The 22937-nt window shown below is 37.7% G+C and overlaps 3 protein-coding genes across 3 annotated transcripts; 2 read left to right on the top strand and 1 right to left on the bottom strand.

Moving 5' to 3' along the window:
* The first annotated feature begins 293 nt into the window (after positions 1–293).
* Positions 294–7271, top strand: LOC121945310 (transmembrane 6 superfamily member 1-like). Its single transcript, XM_088075792.1, has 10 exons — positions 294–608; positions 796–899; positions 1050–1151; positions 1237–1336; positions 2364–2446; positions 3215–3327; positions 3830–3934; positions 4021–4113; positions 4206–4325; positions 6621–7271. Exons 1-10 carry the CDS (start codon positions 517–519, stop codon positions 6810–6812), a joined length of 1104 nt encoding a protein of 367 aa, XP_087931918.1. The 5' UTR covers positions 294–516; the 3' UTR covers positions 6813–7271.
* Positions 7272–8181: 910 nt separating this feature from the next.
* Positions 8182–14232, top strand: zrsr2 (zinc finger (CCCH type), RNA-binding motif and serine/arginine rich 2). Its single transcript, XM_042492383.2, has 11 exons — positions 8182–8444; positions 9336–9412; positions 9500–9584; positions 9699–9807; positions 10192–10278; positions 10715–10753; positions 11003–11133; positions 11280–11493; positions 11870–11925; positions 12042–12151; positions 12443–14232. Exons 1-11 carry the CDS (start codon positions 8404–8406, stop codon positions 13336–13338), a joined length of 1845 nt encoding a protein of 614 aa, XP_042348317.1. The 5' UTR covers positions 8182–8403; the 3' UTR covers positions 13339–14232.
* An 865-nt stretch (positions 14233–15097) lies between these two features.
* On the bottom strand, positions 15098–21825 carry LOC121947387 (AP-1 complex subunit sigma-2-like). Its single transcript, XM_042492424.2, has 5 exons — positions 21653–21825; positions 20435–20613; positions 18398–18506; positions 17529–17666; positions 15098–16067 (listed from the first exon to the last, which is right to left on the bottom strand). Exons 2-5 carry the CDS (start codon positions 20611–20613, stop codon positions 16020–16022), a joined length of 474 nt encoding a protein of 157 aa, XP_042348358.1. The 5' UTR covers positions 21653–21825; the 3' UTR covers positions 15098–16019.
* Between the last annotated feature and the right edge of the window lie 1112 nt (positions 21826–22937).

Below are 22937 nucleotides of genomic sequence, written 5' to 3' on the forward strand. Positions count from 1 at the left end.
CTTGAAGTTGTCCAGTCGGCCACTAGATGACAGAGTGTGCACTTTCACTAAAAGAGCACAAACAAACCTTCAGGGCCGATTTACTGGTGATAATGATGAAAAGTAGACAAATTAAACAGTCACATTACCTCTTTACCTCTATAAAGGAAGCTCCTTTATCAGATAAAGCAGCGATCAGATCTTCCATTATAGCAAGTCAGCAGTGTGTGTGTGTGTGTGTGTGTGTGTGTGTGTGTGTGTGTGTGTGTGTGACAGTGTGTGTGTGACAGTAGGTAGGAGGCAGAGGGGTAGAGAGAGAGGGTGGAAGCGAGTAGGACCAGAAGAACAAGACTGAGCATGCAGGCTGCAGGAGCTGAAATAGTTGGTACGCAACCTTGTTTACATTGACAGGCACATTGTGACTCTTCCACTTTCATTGAGATATGACTCGCAGAATAAAAACAAGAGTCTTTAGTGGCTGATTTGCTTTAAATTCTCAATCATCGCGCAAGAGAAATCCCTCAAATCTGGTCCGCAATGAGCGCGTCTGCAGGGACGGGAGTGTTTGTGCTCTCACTGGTGTCCATCCCCATGTGCTATTTCTTTAATTCCCTTATTTTCAACAACAGGTGAGTGACTATGGGCCTTTTCGTTTTATTTTTATTTTTTACCCTTATATGATCTACTTTTTTAAAAAAAGAAATTGTATATTCTTGCAATCTTTTTGATTTTTTTTTAATTTTGCAGTTGCATCTTTCGAAGATTATTTTTAAGATTGCCTTTAAAAAATACACATTGTTTTTACATTGCATTTAGCGCTGAAGCTTTCTTATTCGCTGGATGTTCAACAGTCATCATCCTGGCCATTTCAATGCTTTTCATGCTCAAGAAGAAGGCTCCAGTAGATCCTCTTTTCTATGGTATGAACCCATAAATGCACATTTCTTGTTGAGGCCAAACAATTAAGAAATGTTGTACACTTTGTAGGAAAATATTAAATTACCATAACGTGTATGGTGTTGTTTTGTTGCCCAGTTGAAAAATTTAAAAGTATGCATTTCTATGTGTAGTGTATGGAGTGCATGCATTCCTCAGTGTGGTGAACCTGATCATTGGGCTGGAGCAGGACAACATCATTGATGGATTTGTGACGTTTTACCTCAAAGAGGCAAGTGTGGTGTTGTGAGTCCTGTTGTGAGTTTTCTTGCTGCACTGAACACATTTTAACTGATAAAATGAACCCTGTGTTTCAGGCAGATCCACACATTAATACAGCACATGGGCACATGATCTCCTATTGGGATGGCTGCGTGCATTATCTCATGTATTTGCTCATGATTGCTGCAATCACTTGGGGGTAAGATCTACATATCTGTCTCTCTCTCACTACTTACCAAACTAACTGCCTGTCTACCTACACTCTCGCAAATTAGGGTTTCAAAAGGGTTTTTCCTGAAGAGCTGAGGTTTTAGCCAAAACTATTTGCTCCAGAAGAACCCTTTTCTGAAAGAAGTTCTTCAAGAATTGTGGAAAGTATACGTTTTTAAAGATCTTCACCCTCTAATATTTAAATGTTAAGGTTTTATTTAAATGTGGAATCCTCATAATGAATAATTCGACTTGTGTTCTGCCATAGTCGATATCTTTACCATTTCATGCCATACAATAGTTGATTGCGTACCAATATTGAACAAACACTAAGGCCCCCTTAACACTGCCTCTTCAAGGTGAGAATTTCATGCTGTTATGCCACCACACCGTTCTGTATAAAAGGCTACGATTGTGGAATGAGAGGACAGAGTTGTCTCGCTTTTCAGCCACGTTGGGAGGTAGTAACAGTGCCGAAGTGGTATCTGTATAAGAGGAACAGCCAGCAGGACGGGATCATGTGCGGGTGTTTTGATGGCATGTTATGTGTATTATCCACCACACGACAATTAAAAAGTAGCTGCTAGCAGCTAGCGGCTAACTCAAAAAAGAAGAACAGCAGCCGTAAATGTCCGCAAATCGTAAATACAATGAGCTCCTTACCCTCTGTGCAGATGACGAGATCAGCTGCCGTATATTCGAGACAGTAACTGATTTTTATGGCCATGTTATGTCATTGTTATTAATTAGAAAGACCTGCTGGCATGTATGTTTTATGTCATGTAGGTTTTATGTTACACTCTTCTGATTCTGCAGTGCCAGCATGCTATCTAAAATCACACACTGGAGCAGCTTGATGCTGCCATTGTTTTGTTCTGTGAAAAAAATGCAAAGGAGGCATAAAGAAGGGACTTCCTAGCAGCCCTATAGCACAATCTCTGTGTAAAAACGGTTCTATCTATCTATCTACATCTTCATCTGGTTTTGACTGTAGCCATGTTTCATGGTTTGCACAGGGACAGTTACCGAGCCATTGGACTCTACTGGGTGGGATCTTTTCTCATGCGTGCCATAGTCTACATTCTTGGGAATGCTGTGGGTAAGTACACTAAAAATAATGGGATGCTTTTAGATGACTAGTGTAGGGTAACCCCAGCACATACCACCCCTGAGAAAACTACAATGCAGTCTAACATTTAAAAAAGATGCATATTTGTCGGTAAATGCTGCAACTTTGAGTATTTTGCTTTTGTTAATTCTTATTTATTTAACCTTTATTTAACCAGGAATAGTCCTATTGAGATTAAAAAGCTCTTTTTTTCAAGGAAGTCCTGGCCAAGACAGCAGCATGAAGAATTTCACATAAAAGAACAACAGCAAAAGTGAAAACAAACTGCATAAAAATTCACACACAAGCAACAAACTTAAAACAAACAGCCAATTAAGCAGCATTAAGAAATCGCACATGTGCATTCAGTGCTCAAAAGTTCTTTAACCCTTTTTTTAAAACCTCCCAGGTATATCCCACCTATATATCTATTATATGTATATCTATGTATGTATATCTATTTTAAGAAGACACTGCAGCTAACCAGTTCACACCAAGATGACAGAACAAAAACTTAAAAAGCGCTTTCACCAAATACAGTGCAGGTTCAAGGAATGACATACATTACTTGATCACATGACCAAGGGTGCAGCTACTGACAGTTTTAGGAGTCAGTGGAGAAGATAAATAAGGAGGCAGCTCATATAATATGGTCTTATAGAGAAAAGTGCACCAATGTTACATTCTAAGGTTGCACAGAGAGACAGTGGCTTTTTCTCTTTCCCACAGTGCAATATTCTCTTGTTTGTCTTTTCTCAGGGAAATATGGGATCCAAGTTAGTCCTCTCTTCCTCCTCCACATGTTTTATACCTCAGTGTCTGTGTGGGCCTGCTTCCGCATCTTTAGCCAGCCTTCTACACGGGATGTTCAGGTGACTGTCAATCAGGATCAAAACTGGTGGTGATTACAATAACTTGTATGTAGATTGAGAATGTATATGATAGAGGGCACAGTTTAATCCCTTGAAAAATGAGCAAATTGGCTTGATTTCTTTCAAAAACATGGGAAGGACGTAACAAGCAAAAAAAATTGTAAAAAGTACAAGAAAATTACCTGTTAATTAGCACAAAAAAACAAAGAAAAAAGAGAATGTAAAAAAAAAAGATCTGTAAAAATGGACTAAAAGTTACAAAAATAATTTTAATTGTGTATTCATGATCATTTCAATATAGTTCTATAGAAATGCAGAACATTTCCTGTCAAGTTGCCCATTATCTTTTCTCCTCTTTTTTTTTTTTAAGAATTCAGTCCAATTTGCTCAGGGTTCAAAGGATTAAACACTTGCGAAAGGCATCTGAACACAGCACAAGAACAAAAAAAGTGATGCCTATCCAGGTTTCAAAGGGTTAAACATGTTGTTGCTTTTCTCTCAGAACATCCAGGAGGCTGATAGGAAAAGTTTACTACAGAGACCTCTGGACTTACTTTTTGTCATCTACCTCATCCCTGCTTTTGCTTTCTGTGTCTTCAGAGGCCTGGTGAGAACCCTGAAGATAATCAACAGACCAATGCACTGAGGTAGAATAATACTTTATAAATGTACAGTGCCTCTGTATTTTTTTAGGTTGTTCTGGACTGTTCTGGCAAATGGTGTCAAGGCTACACACAACAGTTTGAGCCGTACCTAAAAGACCCTTCAGCATATCCTAAAGTACAGGTAAATCACTAAAGCTATAAACACTAAACTGTCACCCTAAAACTGTCATTAGTCATATATCTGAATCAGTAAACTGTATCCATGTTTGTCAGATGCTGGTGAACATGCTGTACTCTGGCCCATACTACATCATCACTCTGTATGGGCTGCTGGTCCCAGGATGTGAGTGGATGCCAGATGTGACTCTTGTGCACTCGGGAGCTCTGGCACAGGTACGTCCTGCAGGTTATTCCTCACTTTAGAGGTTCAGTGTGTAGCATTTAGCGGCATCTAGCTGTGAAGTTGCAGCACTGAGATGCCTTCCATGTGCCAAGCGTGTAGGAGAATTACAGTGGCCAACGGTAAAATGCAAATGCCATTTTTCACGTACCAATATGTCTAAAGGTGCATTTATGTCCTTTTTAGCAGAATTCTTCACATTTAAACCACGGAACCTAACCTACATATAATGTCTTTCATTTTGCAACATATTACCAAGCCGTATTGAAGATAGCACTACAATGCTGGTCTCTAACCCTTTTAATAAATCAACTCCACCTCACACTCCCCCATAAAAATAATGTATTTATTGTTTTCTTATGTAGGTTATTGGATGTCAGTGTAGTCTTTTGAATTTTTTTGAAGAAGGTACTACCTTATTCTCCTCTATGGTTAGGTTTCTTTGATTATTGTGTTCAGCATCACAGCAAAACTGTGAATCTAGAAGGTAAACCTCTGCTACCAAATCCTGAATGCTGAAAGGTATGCTGTTAAATTCCTTGCAATGTTCAGAATCAGAAAATCAGAAATACTTAATTGATCCCCAAGGGAAAATTGCCTTTAGTTACAGATGCATCACACTGTTTACATTTTACAGTTCATGCAAAAGAATAAGTAAAGGAAAACAAAAGGAAAACAACAAAATAAGCTCAGGGGATAATTGTTTCATGGTGGATTTTTGCTTTAATGCACTGATGACCCATAAGACCTGGACTAATTATTGCACTGCCACTCATCGTAATATATTTTTAAAAAACTAACAGTGTCCTGCCCGTTACCTTTTCATAGAAAGTCAATGAAAAAAGACACATGGCACGTCTCATAGCAACCATGACTGTCGGTGCATCAGTGTTCCTATTTATAGCTGAGTTGAACAGCTGACATTTAAGTGAACACCTCCATTACTGCCATTCCTCTTGCTCTGAAGTCATCTTCTGCCCTTATCCCACCGGTGAGTGACATGCCAGCCTGCAGCTCAAATACAATAGCTGCTTTGTATTGTTGAGATGTGATTGGTGCATCGGCTGCTCCCACCGCTCTACAGAGTTTCCATCTTTAGATGTAAACAGAGAGGGTAATATGGCGCTGATTCAGACCATATCTGTTCATGCAGAGCCACTTGTGTTTGACTGTTCAAGGAATAACCTAAACAGAGCCCAATATGCAATATGCCGGAGGGGAATAGGGAACAGCCAAGGCTGGGCCAAAAGCACACTCTCTAATCTACCTGGATTAATGATGTCGTGGGAAAATATTTTGCACAGAACTCTTTCCTATGATCTTTACGGGTAAAATCATGAGTAATAAAAACTTAAATGAGACCATAAATTCATTGTGATATTATGCTGGAAAAAATAAATACAATTTGTTATTATGATGCTACAAGTAACAAATATTTGAACTGTGTTTTTTTTTTAATTATTATTTTTATGGGTTAGAGTTAGGGTTTTATGGGGAACTTCTTTACCCACAAACAACATTTTTTTTAGGTTCGCACCCCTCTTTTTATCTTTTCTTGATTAATTTCAACTCAAGGCTTTCCTCGCTTACTCTTACAAATACCAAAAAAAGCAACTGAGTTTTAGATTATTACAAAAACTTATCCGTTGAACCCCCTGATGTGATATTTCTGTAGTGAATGTGGTCCATATTTCACCGAGGAGGGCTCAAACAGAAATATACAACAAAACAATACAAAACAAAAATCTTTGGATTAAAGATCCACCTGTGATGACATATAAGTCTGTAGATTATAATCTTCTTTCGTGAAAAATTGTAATTTTCTTGTGGTAAATTTTTGGTATGTGGTATATTTTTATTATAATTTATTTATTCATTTTTTATTTGACATCATTGCTGTCTTTTATGTCATTGTCGTTATGTATAGTTTTTTTCCTTACTACTCTGCGTGCCTTTCAAATTGCCCCTTAGGGACGATTAAAGTGTTTTTGAATTAAATTTAATTGAATTAAATTTCAGTGAGATTTTATTAAAAAACATAAAAACTTAATTTAACATTTGTATAATAAAAGAAAAGTTTGTCTGTATGTAGATTACAGTAAGACATCATCATCATCATCATCATCATCATCATGCAGCTGTTACAACAGGAGCAGAAAATACATTTTAAAGAAAAATATGTGAACTCTATTAGCAAGTAATTAAAGAAAACAATGTTCTTGTTAACTGTGAGCTTTTACTCATTACTGCCCTTTTTCCCATATCTCCCTCTGTGCTTCACCTCACAGGCACAGTTCACTCATATTGGCGCGTCTCTCCACACACGGACGCCGTTCTCCTACAGAGTGCCAACCGGCAGCCAGGCTGTCTTCCTGCTGCTTAATATCTTGTACGCTCTGGTGCCTCAGGCTCTGTGCTACCGCTGCTGCACCAGACCTGCTTTCTTCCTCAGGTCAACACCAGATAAAAAGACTGAATAACAGACTGTGTCAGACAGAAATGTTAAGGATCCCTAAATAAAAGACCGAAGTTCTTGAAAAGTACTGCTCTGTGTTTGCAGTTATTAGCAGTTGCTATTCTTGGAGAGGGAGCGGTCACCTTTAACCTTACTGAGGGCTAATTGGAGATAATGGAAACATGACAGAAATACTCCAACATCAAACCGAGTTTGTGTCATCCAGCATTTATGTTCTGCTGCTTATTTTGAAAATGTGAACATACATTTGTATGAAAGTGTGTTTGCATGTGTGTAAAGCATCAGGAAGGCACACACTGTGTCACACTACTGATAACAATGCTTTAAAATGTGTGTATTGGATTGAAACTACTTGACAATATTTATTGTTTTTGGTTACAAAAATTGCTTTCTTGTTGACACTGAGGTTTCTGTGCAGTGTCTTTTTGCTAATGGGTTGGCAAATAAAACAATATTTCCCTTATGTGTGTTTCATGTATACACAATAGATACACACATAGACCATTTAAACTATTTACGGACAGTTGATATACAAAAGTGGGCTGTTATTGTTATACTGTCATTTCCTATGGCAAAACATGGAGAAGTTTGCTGTATCTAGTATAAATACTGCATTTATTTATTTACTTTTTTGAAGAAAAAAGTTCAAACTATTGCATTGAATGTAGGTTATCCAATAAAACAAAGCTTGGAAAGATTTGGGAATATATATAAACTGCTAAGACTTTTTATAATGTTGAAAAAGAAACCCTTTTTCATTTATTTTTTGCACTATTCGCTGTATTTCTTCAGAGGAATTTGCTCACTCACTCTATTTAGAATAAAGTTGTTCATTAATAGTATTACAGCAAAAGGAAAGTAAAAGTTTTAAATACATTTGGTTTAATTTAAACCAACTACACAGTTAAGACATGACAAGATTAGATAATACTTTATGAGTCCCCATATATAATATAAATATCTATATATTAATGTATACAATGATAATATACACTATAGTATCAATAACATGTAACTGTATTGAAATGATCTTTACACACATGGTGGTCCCAGAGCAGGGAAATTTACATTGTTAAAGTAGCAAAGGGGATCGTGCAAAACGAGAAGTAAAAGATAATAAAAATAAAAATAAAAACATAAATAACCACTATAATTTAAAAAAAAGTGCCTAAATGGGCTGGATTCACATTATTGTACTTTACAAGGAACATTTATTCCCTTTTGATTTTGTATTTTTCAGGCTGTTGTTACATATTTTCAAGGAACACAAACGAGAACAAAAAAAAAAATATCCAATCACTAAATTTCTCAAACAGAAAAAAACGACGTAAAAACGACGATTTTTTTAAAACCGGAAGAACTTTGTGTTCACTCCACTTCTTCCCCCACGCTCTTCCTCTGCAAAACAATACCGCTTGTAGTTTGAAGCACTCACTCGGTTATATCGCTTCACTCAAAACTAGATCCATTTCAGAAATAACCAGCTCGATTGGATAACTGTTTTTTTTATCTAAACGGATTTGAAGTAATAATTAGGATTAACGTTCAATATGCTAACTACCTAGCACCGTTAGCGTTAGCTATCGTTAGCTGTTATGGCAGCACAAACTCCACCGATGTCTGCTCCTGTTGTAAGGTCTGTGTTTCTCTTTTTATCACAATGTATCATGAGGTAGCTTAACAATTTAATACAGCCTGAGAAGTGGACCGCAAATAACATAATAAGAGATTATGATTGCTATTACAATGTTATTAAGTCAATGCATTAACGTTAGCTAACAACGCTACAGGTTTAAAACCAAAAGTTAAAGTTTTTATGAGTCTAAGAGAAAATAGTTAGCATACAGGTGATTTTACACAATATTACAGTATAGATAGTACACGGAATGTTATATGATCACAGTACCTTTACACCAGTTTTCTAAGGTGTACAGTTTAGGGCTTGGCAATAACATCAATGTTAGCGTTGCATTTTCTGCTTTTAAGGGCTACATTACTGAAAAGAGACGTAATTTTCTGAATTTACCAGACTGTTATAGCTCTTGTTTATCTTTTGTATTGTGTGTTTTATATATTTTATTTCCTTTTATTTGTGGTTTGATTTTATTGGTTCTGTTGTTGTTTTTTGTCCATTTCTTCTATCATCTTATATCGACATTGTGCGTCCTGCATCTTGCATTATTTGTCCTCTGGTTTTAATTGTATCCTAACTCTACCCTAGTTTGGCTGTTTTGCGCTCTGTTGTTGTATCACCGTCTATGTATTCAATTTCTGCTTTGCTTAGATTGTAAAAACACTTTATCATTATTGTTACTATATCCACATTACTGATGATTATTTATCCAAAATCTTATAGTGTCTATATCTTGTGCAGGTACCAATAGTGAACTCTACGACATTAATATCTAGAAATAGGTTAAAAATATTGTGGTATTTGATTTTCTGCATGTCACCTACACCTAGAACCATATAGCCTAGATCCTCTACTCCTCTGATCTGATTTTTGTTTTAATCTTTGTCGATGTAGTCAAAAGCAACGCAGGGCTGCTCAGAGGAAAGAGAGACGAAAACGGAAACGCCAAGCTCTCGCCCAAGCCAGAGAATGTAAGATAGCTGTTATGTTGATAATTTGTCATTTCTACACTTGTAGCTGCACTAAAAGCCAGATTAATTGCATTTGCTCTGTTAAAGGTTTAGAAAATGGAGAAAGTTGTACACCCGAAGAAGAAATAAATGATGAAGATGATGAGGATAATGCTACTGCCGAGGAAGAAAGGTAGGTCAATAATAATCTCACTCTGCTGTAGCTACACATTTAGGAAGCACTGATTGTACTTTTTTTTTGTTGAGCCCTCATTGGGTTTGATTTGTCTCTGACTTGTTTTCTCAGACTGCGGCTACATGAAGAGTGGTTAGAAAGAGAGAGGATTGCCCAGGAGGAATTCAGGCTGAAGGCCGAAAGGGAGGAAGCTGCAAGGAAAAGAAAAGAGGAGGAAGAGGTAATCTACTGTTTGTGTTCATCACAGGGAGCATGCGTAACTTGACAGTTTTGAAAGCATATTTACGCTTTGTAATTGTAGCAGCTTCACAGATGTTTATGTGTTCAGTGCTGCAGGGGTTACCTGATTCAGGAGTGTACCATCAGTGTGGCATGTTTGTTTAGGACACAGAGACTTGACTTGGTCTTGTCCTGCTTTACTGAAGATGTAAAACGACCAACTCACTTAGCCTGGACCAAAGGAACTAACACTGATTAAATGTTTACACATTCTGGGGGAAAATCTAAACATTTAAGGCTTTGGCTAATTGATGTGCACACCTAAGCAACAAAAAAGTTAAAATTTACTGACTTTGACTTTGTGGTTTTGTATGTGTGTTCCCAGAGGAGGATAAAGGAGGAATGGGAGGCCCAACAGAGGAAAGAACAAGAACAAAAAGAGAAGAAGCAGCAGGACAAGCGAGACAGAGAGGTGAAACGAGCCCCAGGATGATAGAAACAAAGAGAAATATATCCTCTTCTACTAATCACGATTATTTATATTTTCCATCCAAAAGGGAAGGAAGGTTAAGATAATCAGTTATCGTGTTTCTTTTGTAAAATGTGTTTTTGCTTTGTACGTGGTTCTTTCTTAAAATATTTCCTTGACTTAGTGGCACAAGCAACTGTCCAACTCCTCAACTAAGATACAAACAAAGAGAAAAACCCAAACAGCACCTTCAGCTCTCACAGCAAGGATGTATCTTTTACTTTGTGTGAAAACAATCTGTGAAATTGCATCCCCAAAACTCTGGAAATTTTGAAAATGCCGGTCTTTGTGAGTGTGGTCTTAACACACAGTAACAGATCTGCTGCAGTATGTTGACCTCTACACATTTTCACCAGCCGTGTCTTTACACCATTTGTAGGAGGCCGTTCAGAAAATGTTGGATGAAGCTGAAAATCAGGTAGAAACACACATGAATGTCACGTTACACAGATAAATCTATGCTAATCTTGTTAGCTTCTCTACAGTTAATATGATACCTGTGCAAAAAAACTGTCAAGAAATGTTATCTGTGTTATTAAAATACACAAATCCCTTTTTTAAAAGTCCCTCTGGTGTTAACTGTATAATTTGCACAGCAACTCATTTTCCTTTAAAAGTAAAACTACCTAGTATATATATTTCGTTTTGGTCGTGTTCTCATTTCCAGCTGGAAAATGGAGAACCATGGATGAATCCTGAGGCTCCTGTGACGAAGAACTCAGAGAACTTTGGAACAGAGCGCGATGTCGCTAACTGTCCGTTCTTCCTGAAGACTGGGTCATGTCGATTTGGAGACAGGTACTATTTGTTTCTTTTTTGACTCATTCGCTACATTAAATTCACAATCCTACTATTTAAGTGTTAACTGAATGGATGTACTGGCACATTAATACGTTTTCCTTCAGATTTTTGTGTTTTCTCCTCTGTTCTGTCTCTGAGTCCAGATGTTCTCGAAAACACAATTATCCCACATCCAGCCCGACTATGGTGATCCGTGGTATGTTTACAACGTTTGGCATGGAGCAGTCGCGCCGCGATGATTATGATATTGATGCCTGTTTGGAGCACAGCGAGGAGGAGCTGCAGGAGTCTTTCCTGGAGTTCTACCATGACGTTCTGCCGGAGTTAAAGAGTGTCGGCAAGGTGTTGCAGTTCAAGGTAACATGAAATCAGTCAGCAGCACTTTTTACACAGAGATCCCGCAGTACTGCCTCGACAAAGACCCGTCATGACGCCGGCTTTGCTTTTTTATACAAAACCCAAAAAAAACCCAAGAATAATGCCGCCACAATGTGTGGTTTTTAGACAGCATGCCGGCATTCTGGAAATAAAAGAGGCATGGCATGTAACACAACAGCATTGGCATCTAGTGTGAGACGTGACGTGTTGAGCAGTGCTTTGTAAACGGTCTTTTTCATCTGTTATGTATAAAAGAATCACGATTCTTGTCATCAAAGTAGGAGATTGTGGACCCTGATTCCCTTATTATTATCATCACCACTAAAAGTACATATTTTGCTTCTTTTGTTTTTAGGTCAGCTGCAATTACGAACAACACCTGAGAGGAAATGTTTATGTTCAGTTTGACACGTAAGCTGTCGCACAACCGCTCCATGACTTTTCCCAAATAAATAAACTGTATGATGTTTAAATTTTTTAATAAAACTCCCATACTTTGTCTTCTTATCTGTCTATTTACTGTCCAGAGAGGAGCAGTGTAGAGAGGCCATCATTAGGTTCAACGGGAGGTGGTACGCAGGCCGGCAGCTTCATTGTGAGATGTGCCCTGTTACACGGTGGAAGAATGCTATATGTGGTGAGTTATTCATACTGATAGGAGAGTTTTTTTTGTTTTTTGTTTGTTTTTTTGCTTGGACACAGACAGCATGGCTGTCGTGGAAAAGACTGAACAATGGGAGGTAGACAGTATTTAATGCCTCCGATAGGCTGAAGGGTTTCCACCTGAGAGGGGCCTGTCCTTCTAAATCAGGAGCACTTGATCTGTTTCTCCCTCTCAGGTGAAGCCCTGTGATCCCTGGATGGGGACTGTTGAGGACAGCCTTCAGTTCAGTGTATTTACTGGTTGTGTTTGTATTTCCCTTCTCAGGCTTGTTTGACAGACAGAAGTGCCCCAAAGGGAAGCACTGCAACTTCCTGCATGTATTTCGAAACCCTGGCAATGAATTCTGGGAGGCCGACAGGGATCTGCACTTGTCACCGGACCGCAGGGGGAGTCGCAGAGACGGGTGGCATTCAGAGCGATATGGAGACCGATCGTGGAGACAACGTCAGAGCAGCAAAAGCCCGCCGAGATCTGAGAGGTCCCAAAGCAGACGAGAGAGCGACAGGCGGAGAAGCAGGAGCAGAGAGAGGAGGGCCTCCCATCAGCACAGAGAGGACAAATGGTCGTCCAGGCACAGTGACAGGAGGAAAGACTGGTATCTGAGCAGGAGCAGAGACAGGTCGAGGAGTAGAAGTAGAGACAGAGAGCAAAACAGGCCGAGAAACAGGAGTAGAGATAAAGACAGGGAGCACAAGTACAGGAATAGAAGTGAAGAGAGAGACAGCAGAGACACAGACACCCGCAGGAAATCGAGAGAAGTGTCAAGAAGCCCAAGCAAAGAGAGAAACGAGAAAAGTAGAGAAAGGAGCCTGAAGAAAGCAGATAAAAAGGAGACTAACACACGCCGCCGCCACAGACAATCTAAAAAGAGTAAGAAGAAGAGCAAGAAGAAGCATAAGAAGAAAAGCCATTTGCCTGAAGACATGAGCTCATCTGGAGAGTCAGAGAAGGAGGAAGAGTCAGAGGACGAGACGGTGGAGAATCCCACCGCAGCGAGTCTGAGTCAGGGGATAAATGAAACAGAGATCATTCAGCAAAACAATGACTTGGATGAAAGTTCATGTGCTGACAATAAGTTTAGTCCCGAGGTGAAAGATGAACAGTCACACACAGAAATACCAAGTGAGCCTGCTGGAAGTAATGACATGAGTCCCTCTTAAGCCACATTTCCACCAAACACTTTCAGTATCTTACCCTCACAACTGTACCTAACTCGTACAAACGTACCTAAATCCTGGATCTGATTTACGTACATCTCCACCGCAGACAGTAAGCAGACTGATGTAACAGCCGTGTAACTGCTCCATTCAGCTCTCCCTGTGTTTACTCATCACTGACAATTCAGAAGAACATCTGCTCCTCCCTGAAATTCCACAGAACGGGGATACGAAACATCGTCAGCACTAAAGAAGAACAGGCTGGAGTGTTTAGAGCCATGCATATGACAATTAAGAGCGTCAATAAAAACAAACAGGAAAGTCAAAGTTATATTGACATTTAGAGTGTGTTGATTTATTCACAGCGTCAACTGAGGCATTGAGTATATGCAAGAAAACGCTTGAAAAAAGTTGCTGGTAGCTGCCTGTGGTAGCCTTTGAGCGGCACAGTTGATTATTTTTTCCTTAGCCTATAACTGCTGCTAGAGATAAAGATGAGAAGGAGGCAAAACTTACTTTTATTTTCTAGTTATATTTAACTTATGTATCAATCAAACAAACAAATGTTACAGCTGGAGTAGTGCTATTGGTACCATCCACATCTCTTGACATCAGAAAAGCAAAAATAACCATTCTCATGTGTAAGGACTTCAACTGAACTTGACTGCTTGGTGGAAATGAGGCTTTTTTTAGATCCAACATTTCAAAATCTGTGAATTTGCTCTGGCTCTTCTCCCTTTAATTTTGTGTACACAGAGGCATAAATTGATGTTTTAAGCAGTGATGCTGTAAGTTAGCACAGATATGTACATATTTGAATATTTTGAAAATGGTTAATGTTTCATTATTGAACATGGTTATTGTTGCTTAGTAAAAAAAGAACAAAAGATCAACAAATGTTTTTTTTCTTTCTTTCATACATTTATTGTTAATAACTTTCAGATATAAGAAAAAAATGTTGGCAATGTGTTGGCAGTGTCAAATACAAAAAGTGATTTCTTTTGCACAAATCAAAGGTGAACCTGTTTCAAATTAATTACTTAAAATGTTCAACAAAAACACTTTCTAGAATGCAGATAAAAATCTGCCGTACAGCTGGGATGAGCATCGATTCATTACTGTTGGCTTTTTTATTTCCTGTATCCCAAGTGAACAAGCCCACAGTGATGAATATTAATGATGTATCCTGATATGTGCAGTTTATCTTCTTACGTTCTGACATGAAGAAAGGGCAGACCTGTCTTTAAACCGATTGTAATAATTACATAATACTGGTATATTGTGACCAAATAACCACCACATATTTGTTCTTTGTCAAACATGCTGCTGTCCTAAATCCCTTTTTTGCCATATTAGCTTTCCATAGACACCATAGAGAGAGTAAAACACAGTGTTCTTTGGTCATTTGTTAGTCTTTAAGCCAAACTATCACAATACATGAAATACTGCTTCTTTTATTTGGGTCACTATGCTTTGCTCCTGACCTAAGACTAAGGGAGAGACTGACCTAAGATTTACCCCCAGAGGCCGTTACAAGCTCCAATGTTAAACAAATGTTTTCATTTAAGTCAATCGTCGGAAAAATAAAGACAACAAGGTGACAATCTTAACAAACATGACACTGATTACAAACAAACAGCTCATGTTGACCAAAAGGTAAATGATTAAGTCTTGAAAAGTAAAGATGAGATGATTGATTTCTGAAGGGGAATCACTAAACACAAACTTGTACAAACCTACTTAACATATTCACAGACACTGATCATGGGAAACGCTTTAATATCACTTAAGTGGAGGGTTGAATTTACCCGTGTGTGATTGTAAGTGTAAGTGATTCCCACAACAGCACTAGCCGCTGTCGGTGCTTCTCATGTACAAATTACGTTTGAGTCACAGAGCTATCTTTCAAAACATTAATACCCAATGATCTTTGAAAAAAACCCAAAACAATTAGTCAAGAAAATAATCAACAGATTATTGACTATGAAAATAATCATTAGTTGCAGCCTTAGATATCTGTCACTCCCACCTACCTGGATTAGGAAAAAGTCAATTTGAGAAATAAGATGTTTTTTGTTTTTTTTTCTAAATTGCATGGTGGACAGACTGTTTTTTCAACCAAACTGGCAGAAGAGTCTCTAAGGATTTTGGGCATGCCTTCACAACAGCTGTAAGTTTTGTTAAACAACCATGTGGGTTTTTCAGCGATAATAGAGTATTAATTTTCATGAAAGCAGTTGCTCAGCTCAGTGATTTAAATGTGATGGTAATACAAGCGAAGCACTGGCTGCCGCTACAACAGCACCTTAAAAAAGTTCTTTAAGCCTAACAGCATACACAGCTCTGCAATCAGTGATGATGGATGATTTTAATATGATGCTGGAGTTTTGATGTCGTCGCTACATTGTACTCTGTAGAGTTTTAAGAAGTTCGGTGTGTGAAGTATGCTAATAGTACTGCAGAATACAGTGAGGGAGATTGTACATAGGAGACACATTAAAACCACAGTTGGCACCACATTAAAAGGACATTACTGGATAGTACAGTACAGAGTAATACAGTACAGAGATGGTGATTATATACATACAACACTGACACAGTGAACAGGAGAAGACAGGAGAGAGACATGGAGGTTGCCAGATCTGCATCTGGAAACATGACCTGCGGGGCAGCAGCGTGATCATTTATGTCAGCCCGATTTCTTCTAAAACGCTCCGTGGTGCCTCGGCCTCCTGCAGATGAAGAAAAGACATTTTCTTTGTACTTTTATTTTTTAGCACCCCTCCTAATTATTATTCAGAGTATAAGTCATAATTGAGAGTTACTGAATATGTGACAGAGAACAGGAGGCCTTTCCAGTGATCCAAACCTTCAAAAGGCCTGCACAGTCAGGAGAGCTCTTACAACAACAATACTGCGTGCTTTGCTAAAAATAAATCACTGAGCACCGATTCTGTTGACTGAAAAAGACTACAGCTGGACAGAAACGCAAGCATGCAGGATGGGAATTGCTTTCGCATACTGACACAAGGGAGAGAGAGGTATTAATCTAGTGCTGCAGGCTTAAAATAAACGAGTGACGTCAGGTGTGGAGGACCGCAAGGTGAAAAAAAGCAATACATCAACATCGTAGAACTACTCTTCCTTCTGGTTTAACTTTAGCATCACCAAATGAAAAAAAACTGACCAGTCCCTAAGCCCCGGACAAACAATCGACGCGCTGCCTAGTCTAACAATGGCGGCTGTCAGTGACAAAGACATATCTAAAGATGCTATACAGACTTTTGGGGACAGAAGCTCCATATTTCACACATAAACCATCAAAAAGCGGTCTTCACTATGCCCCGGTATTAGCTTTCACCAGCCTTTGCTTAGTTGAAAAGATGACAAGATGCAAGGTGACATTAAGATGTTGCCAACATAATGTATGAGGTTATATATACTTGTCACTTTGCAGCAAATTTTGCTAGCACTGTGTTGCCTTACCTTAGAACAAATGTAGACATCCTTGTTTATCTTCTTCACGCTGAGCTGCCTGTGTGGTCTGCCACACAGCTTAATCCAGATAAAATACACTCCATGCTCCAGCCTCTCAGGATACCTCGCATCAGTGTCGCATTTATCCCATGCGCAACGTTTGACCAACACCATAAATGTATATGAAACCGCAAGAAAACGACAATTTTCTGCTGGAAAAGCATCAGAAATTTGATGCTGGAGGTCAACGGGCAGGATGTCCGTGTGCATTAGGCAGCTGCCCGAAATGTGATTGGCTCGTGCCGTTTGAGGGTAGGGCTTAGCGTTAGGCCAATTCTAAAAAGTTAGAGTTGAAACTATAACTATTCTATAATTTCAATAACTAATGAGTTGTTGAAGTAATTGTTCAAGAATATGTGCTATAAAGTTGCTGATTCCAGCTTCTCATGTGTCAACATTTGCTGTTTTTCTTTGTGTTTAGTAACAGCAAGGTGAATATATTTGGGTTTGGACTGTTGGTTGAGCAAAACAAGTTATTTGAAGACATCATCTAGGGCTCTAAAAACCTGGGATGAGCATTTTTCCCCATTTGTCTGAGATTTTACGGACCAAACACTTAATTAAAGAACTGAGAAAATCATCAGCAGTTTAACAGACTGGTACCTGACACAAGAGTTGGTCTGTTCAACTATCTGCTGATGAAGGACTGTGCGTACCTCCTGCAGCAGGTCAGCCTGCTCGATGGCCTTCAGTACGTTTTTCTTGGACGTCTCCTGGGCCTCTCCGCCCAGCAGGAACTCATCCAGGATAAAGTAAGCCTTTTCAAAGTTGAAGATAATATCCAACTCGCAAACCTGTGAGGACACAACAACACAAACCATATTGGATGTGCAATGTTTAACAGACTCACACTAATGGTTGAAATAGTGTCAAATTCTGGGGAAATAAATAAAGGAGGCAAGGGGGAAAGTTACTCAGAACAAATTAAATCATAGGTTTTACTTTACTCCTTCTAAGCTCCACAGGATGGGTTTAATAGCTAATAATTCATGTTGGAAATGTCAGAGAGAAACAGGAACATTTCTACATGCAATCTGGGAATGTAAACATGTTTAACCATTTTGGTAAAAAAAGTTGTGGATCACATAGGGAAGTGGTTGAGTACGACTGTACCTAAATCACCATGGCTATGCCTTATGAGGCACCAAACAGAAGTGCCAAATGTAGCAAAATATGACTTTGTTGTGATAAATGTAGGGCTCGAGTGAGCCTCCGATTTTGGAAAAATACATTCCCGCCAGATTTTGAAAAATGGAAGGAATCAGTGTTAGGAATTGTGTCATACGGACATTCTTAGCAAGGGTCAACAATGAAGTCTGAAAGCTTTACCAGGTCGTGGGCAGGCTTTTTTGTATGTAATATGTTTGCTGCACTGTAATGATTTGGTGTTTAGTTGTACCGCTGTGGTTTTTAAATTACTATCGTGTCTAAGAATGTGTGGCTACCAGGGACCTGTGGATAAGTTGAGTTCATGTTTGACTAAATCAATAAATAAAAATTTCAATTATAAAAAAAAGAGACTCACACTGCCAAAATATTTGTCCAGCAGCTCCACATATCGATGGATGATCTCCAGAGTTATCAGCTCATTATCCTGATCCTCGACTGCACAGCAGAAATACAAGCTTGCATACCTACAACATAAAGTAAGGAAATAAAAGATTAACAAGACAGTGAGGTCTACAGATATTAGTTTTGTTCCTCCAGCAGAAATGCATCATATCAGTGTATTGGTCTTATTACCACAGGTAGTAATAGGTTAGGTCTGCTAATGTATACTGAAGGAGAACAGCAGTCACACTACAGCTGGTCGTTTACAGGGAAATGTTACAATATGCAAGTATTTGGTGCTCTTCCGAATCCTTAAAAGTCACATTAAAACCAAAAAATTGCTTTACAATGTAGATAAGTTACCTGTAAATTAAAAAAATAAATAAATAATGTAAAAAAACTTTCTAAACAAATCAGGTTTACTTCCTCAATAATAACAAAAATAGTGTATATTTAAGGTTTTATGACTCTGCTTTTATGGCTATATTATTTAATAACTTGGCATTACTAAACCAATAAAACCACCAGTTTTCAAACAATACTGCCACTTTTACCATTCCCTTAAAATAAAATCTACCTCTGAACAGAAGTAGAATATTGTAATCTTAACAAAGAAAGGAATTATTGCAGCATTTGCAGGGTTGAGAACATTTCATATACATATTATAGTGACCAAAATTACCACAGTTTTCAGTACAAAGAGCAGTTATTAATCACGGTTTTACTGATGACTGAAAACTGAAAAAAAGGTAATAGTAATCATAGGGAATTTTCAGCCATATTGCAGAAATATTAAATTGTGTGAACAGGTGTATCATTGTGATATAGTGTCCTGGCTGTTATGTTGTTGTTTTGATTATTAGTTTTGTGTTTATGATATTGAAAACGTGAAAATGTGTCTTGCATTTTTGTGATTCAGAAGTCACGTCCAGTACATCAGGCACTCACAACATGTCTGAGTCACTCTTCTCCATTGTTTGTTACTTGTTATTAGAAAGGGGGTGCTTTTGGCTTTCATCACACAGCAGAAGGTGAGATCTAAATGCCAGAAATCTCAGCGCTTGACAACACAATTTACTGACTCACACCACCCCAATGTGCCACCACAGATACAAAAATGATGTAGTGCACCAAACATTTACACTTTCTATTACTAAGATCATCCTCTGAAACACCAACCTATACCACAAAAATCGGACTGAGCCTGTTGTGAAATGTTTGAAGGTTTAATAATAATCTCAAGGTTCACCTATTCTTTCCCAGGGATTTCAACCAAATTTAACAGTCATCACCTACAGAGAAGCTCCATCTGCACAGTCTCCCCCACACACAACTATCTGTTATCATGTCTTTAAAGAGCCATACTTGTGTCAAGTTATATCAATCAAACTAATGGTACTCAAGTTATAGGGCTCATGATAGGGTGCTGGGAAGCCTGCAGACCATTTTCTAATTCAAAATGACAATAAATTGATTCACACTAAGCCCTTTTTGTACTTTGAATGTAAATAAGATATCAGCATGCACAAAAAGTATTAAAATAGAGCTTGTTGTTTAAAAAAAAGGTCTAGGGTCATTACTTATATATTAAATATTAATGTTTGTTTACTCACTAGTGGCCCCAAGGCAAAGCAAGTTGAGTATCCCAAAACTAAACTATCTCCACTACAACTATGCAAACTTCATCTGCCGACAAAGACAGTGAGATGCATGTGAGAGCTCTGGAAAAAAAGAAAAGTATTTTAAACTACTGTTCCCATAGGCAGGAATGAACTTTGACCAGCTGCAACATCTCATGATAAGCAACTGATCAGCAGCTTTTGCATAACTGATTTGGTTTGAATGGACAAATTTAAATTACATTAATCAAGCCTGATTAAAAATTTCAAGTGCTGAAACCTTGAGCAGATGACAAGAAGGAAAATTATTTTAAAAGGTTTGAAATGCATCTCTGCTGCATGTTTATCCACGTGTTTGCTGTATGTACCGCATATCGTCTCTTATCACTGACCTCTTGTACACAATCTTGAGGTCCCGCCACTCCAAGAAGCTGCACATCTTGGGCTTCCTGGCCAGTATGGTCTGGACCAGGTCTCTGGAGATCTTCTTCCTTTCCTTGTCAGAGAGAGGCACGTACCATTTCTGTAACCTCAGCTTTCCCTGCCGGCTGAACAACAGCATGAACTGCATCTGAGGGAGGAAGTTCAGTTACAAGTTATTCATGGTAGAAATGAGCTAAACTTATATTTAAAGAGAGTGAAGGTAAGAGGACAGAATGGTTGGTAGTAAGTAATCAGAAGCCATGTTACAGTTAATATTATGATGGATACTATTTTCCCATGTTGATAAAGATTAATTCAGTAGCTTACATCTAAGAGATTTTTTTTCTAAAACTTTAACACATTCAAAATATATAAATTTGATATTTTCTATATCAATATTTCAGAATAAAAAATAAATTTCAATGGTTTAATAAATAATATGTAAAGAAAATAAAGACAAAAAAACATTTTGAGTCTGCTATAAAGATGGAATTAAACTGAAATGTCTAATCTAATGTGTTTTGCCAATTTAAAATTAAGAATTTAAAATTTTCAGTTGATGTTGTGAACTTTAAATTCAGTATATCTACAAATATAAAAGATGTTAGCCAAATAATTGTATTGACATATTTTGGCTAAAACAATAATCTAATTACATCATCAGCTGAGAAGTTGGGATTTTTTAAAATGAGTATTATATCTGATTTTTTTAGTATGACATCTTCTTTAAAAAAGTTTTGCAAAGTACCTTTGAAAATCAGACCAAAAGGAGGTAACATGAAAACAATCTACAAAACATGCTCAATCGTTTCTCCTTCACAATTATAGAAAGTGCATCTATTGTTAATATTTGGGTAAAAAATAACAATATCTTAAACTGGGCTGTACCTGTGTGCAGTCCTAAATAAAAACTCTGTGACATCTAACAGAATAATAAATCAGAAACACCCACAAAGGACGCATTATTTTCGAAGATAACACGAGCTAGCAGGGTGACCAAATGTATATTAAATCTGGTTAGTTTCACGTTCAGGATGCTTTCACACAAACTTCCATTAGCTCATGTTAGCTAACCTTGCTAGATAGCTACATATTAACATCAACAACACGGTTATGTGTCAGTTGCGCCCCCTCCCGCGACGCCCAGCTAGCTACAGCAAACACGAGGAGTAAACACGGCTCTTTACCTTCGACCAGGCCTTCGAGTTAGTCACTTGGACGTCTGGTAACTTCAGTAAATTCAAGCGAGACACATAACCAAAGTCAGTGGACAGATATCCCTGCGTCTCTGGTTAGCGTCTCATCCAGCTAGATGCTAAAATAGCTAGCGGATGGTGGTTGCTGGTGAGACAACGATTATATTTGCGGCGCTGTGATTGGCTGAAAGAGACACAGCTGTGGAATTTGATTGGCTGAGAGATTCCGTTATTCGTTGCGTTTTTCCCTGCACACAGCTTCCTGTGTCTGAAAGTTTTCCATCCAGTCATTTTCACTTTGGAAATAATCTGAAAAAAACAACAGTGTATCTGACCAAAGTGGATTTTTTCATGCACACAGATAAACAGAGAGCCAGACGTGGAAAAAGTATTTTATTTTATTTTGTTTTATTTATTGCACTGTGTTCTGTTTTAAGTATAATTTTGAGGAACTTGTACTTCACTTGAGTATTTTGAAAATGTTGTATTGACTTCACTGCATTTATTTGATAATTTAATATGCTAGTAACTTTGCATATTAAGATTAAAAACACACAAACATAATGAGTAATTTTTTAACTTAGTTTTTATTTCAGTTTTAGTAATGTATACAGTCATGTTCACAATTTTGAAGGATAAAAAACATTTCTTTTTGCATTTTCTCAGCTGTATCCCATGATTTTTAGATAATTTAACAAAAATAAAATGAAATTTAAGAAATTAAATAATAATAATAATAATAATAATAATATAGTAATAATCATTTACAAAGCTTGATGTTGTTATTTAAAAAAAAAAATTAGTTATTCAGCAGTTTTTGAAACAAATTGTACAAAGTGCTTCACACGGCAATTAATCGAGATACATTAGGCAATAGACCAATAAACTAACAAAACAGAGCAGTGCAAATAAGCCATAGCAAATATAACAGTAAAATACTGAACTAGTATACATAAAAGTAAATAGTTTTACATAAATACATCTGCACACACAAACACATATGACATGAGGAATTATATAACTCCCAGTCTGAAAATGCAGTAAATGCATTTTTAATAAATTAAATACAAGTTGTTTTCTCTTCTTATAACGTTTACTTTTTTCTAGTCTTCTTTTAATACTGTAGCACATAATGTGTATGAAAAGGTGCTATAGAAATAAACCTTTTGGGAAAGTTTCCGCCTGTAAACATTCAGTGATTTTGAAACATTGGACAGTGAGGCAGTAGAGATCACGTGGCGCCCCCTGTCGTCAAATAATCAAACAACAGGAACAT

The sequence above is a fragment of the Plectropomus leopardus genome, chromosome 1 (genome assembly GCF_026936395.1).
Source record: "Plectropomus leopardus strain MGB_pleo_1.0 chromosome 1, ASM2693639v1, whole genome shotgun sequence".
In the NCBI taxonomy this organism is placed as follows: Eukaryota; Metazoa; Chordata; class Actinopteri; order Perciformes; family Serranidae; genus Plectropomus; species Plectropomus leopardus.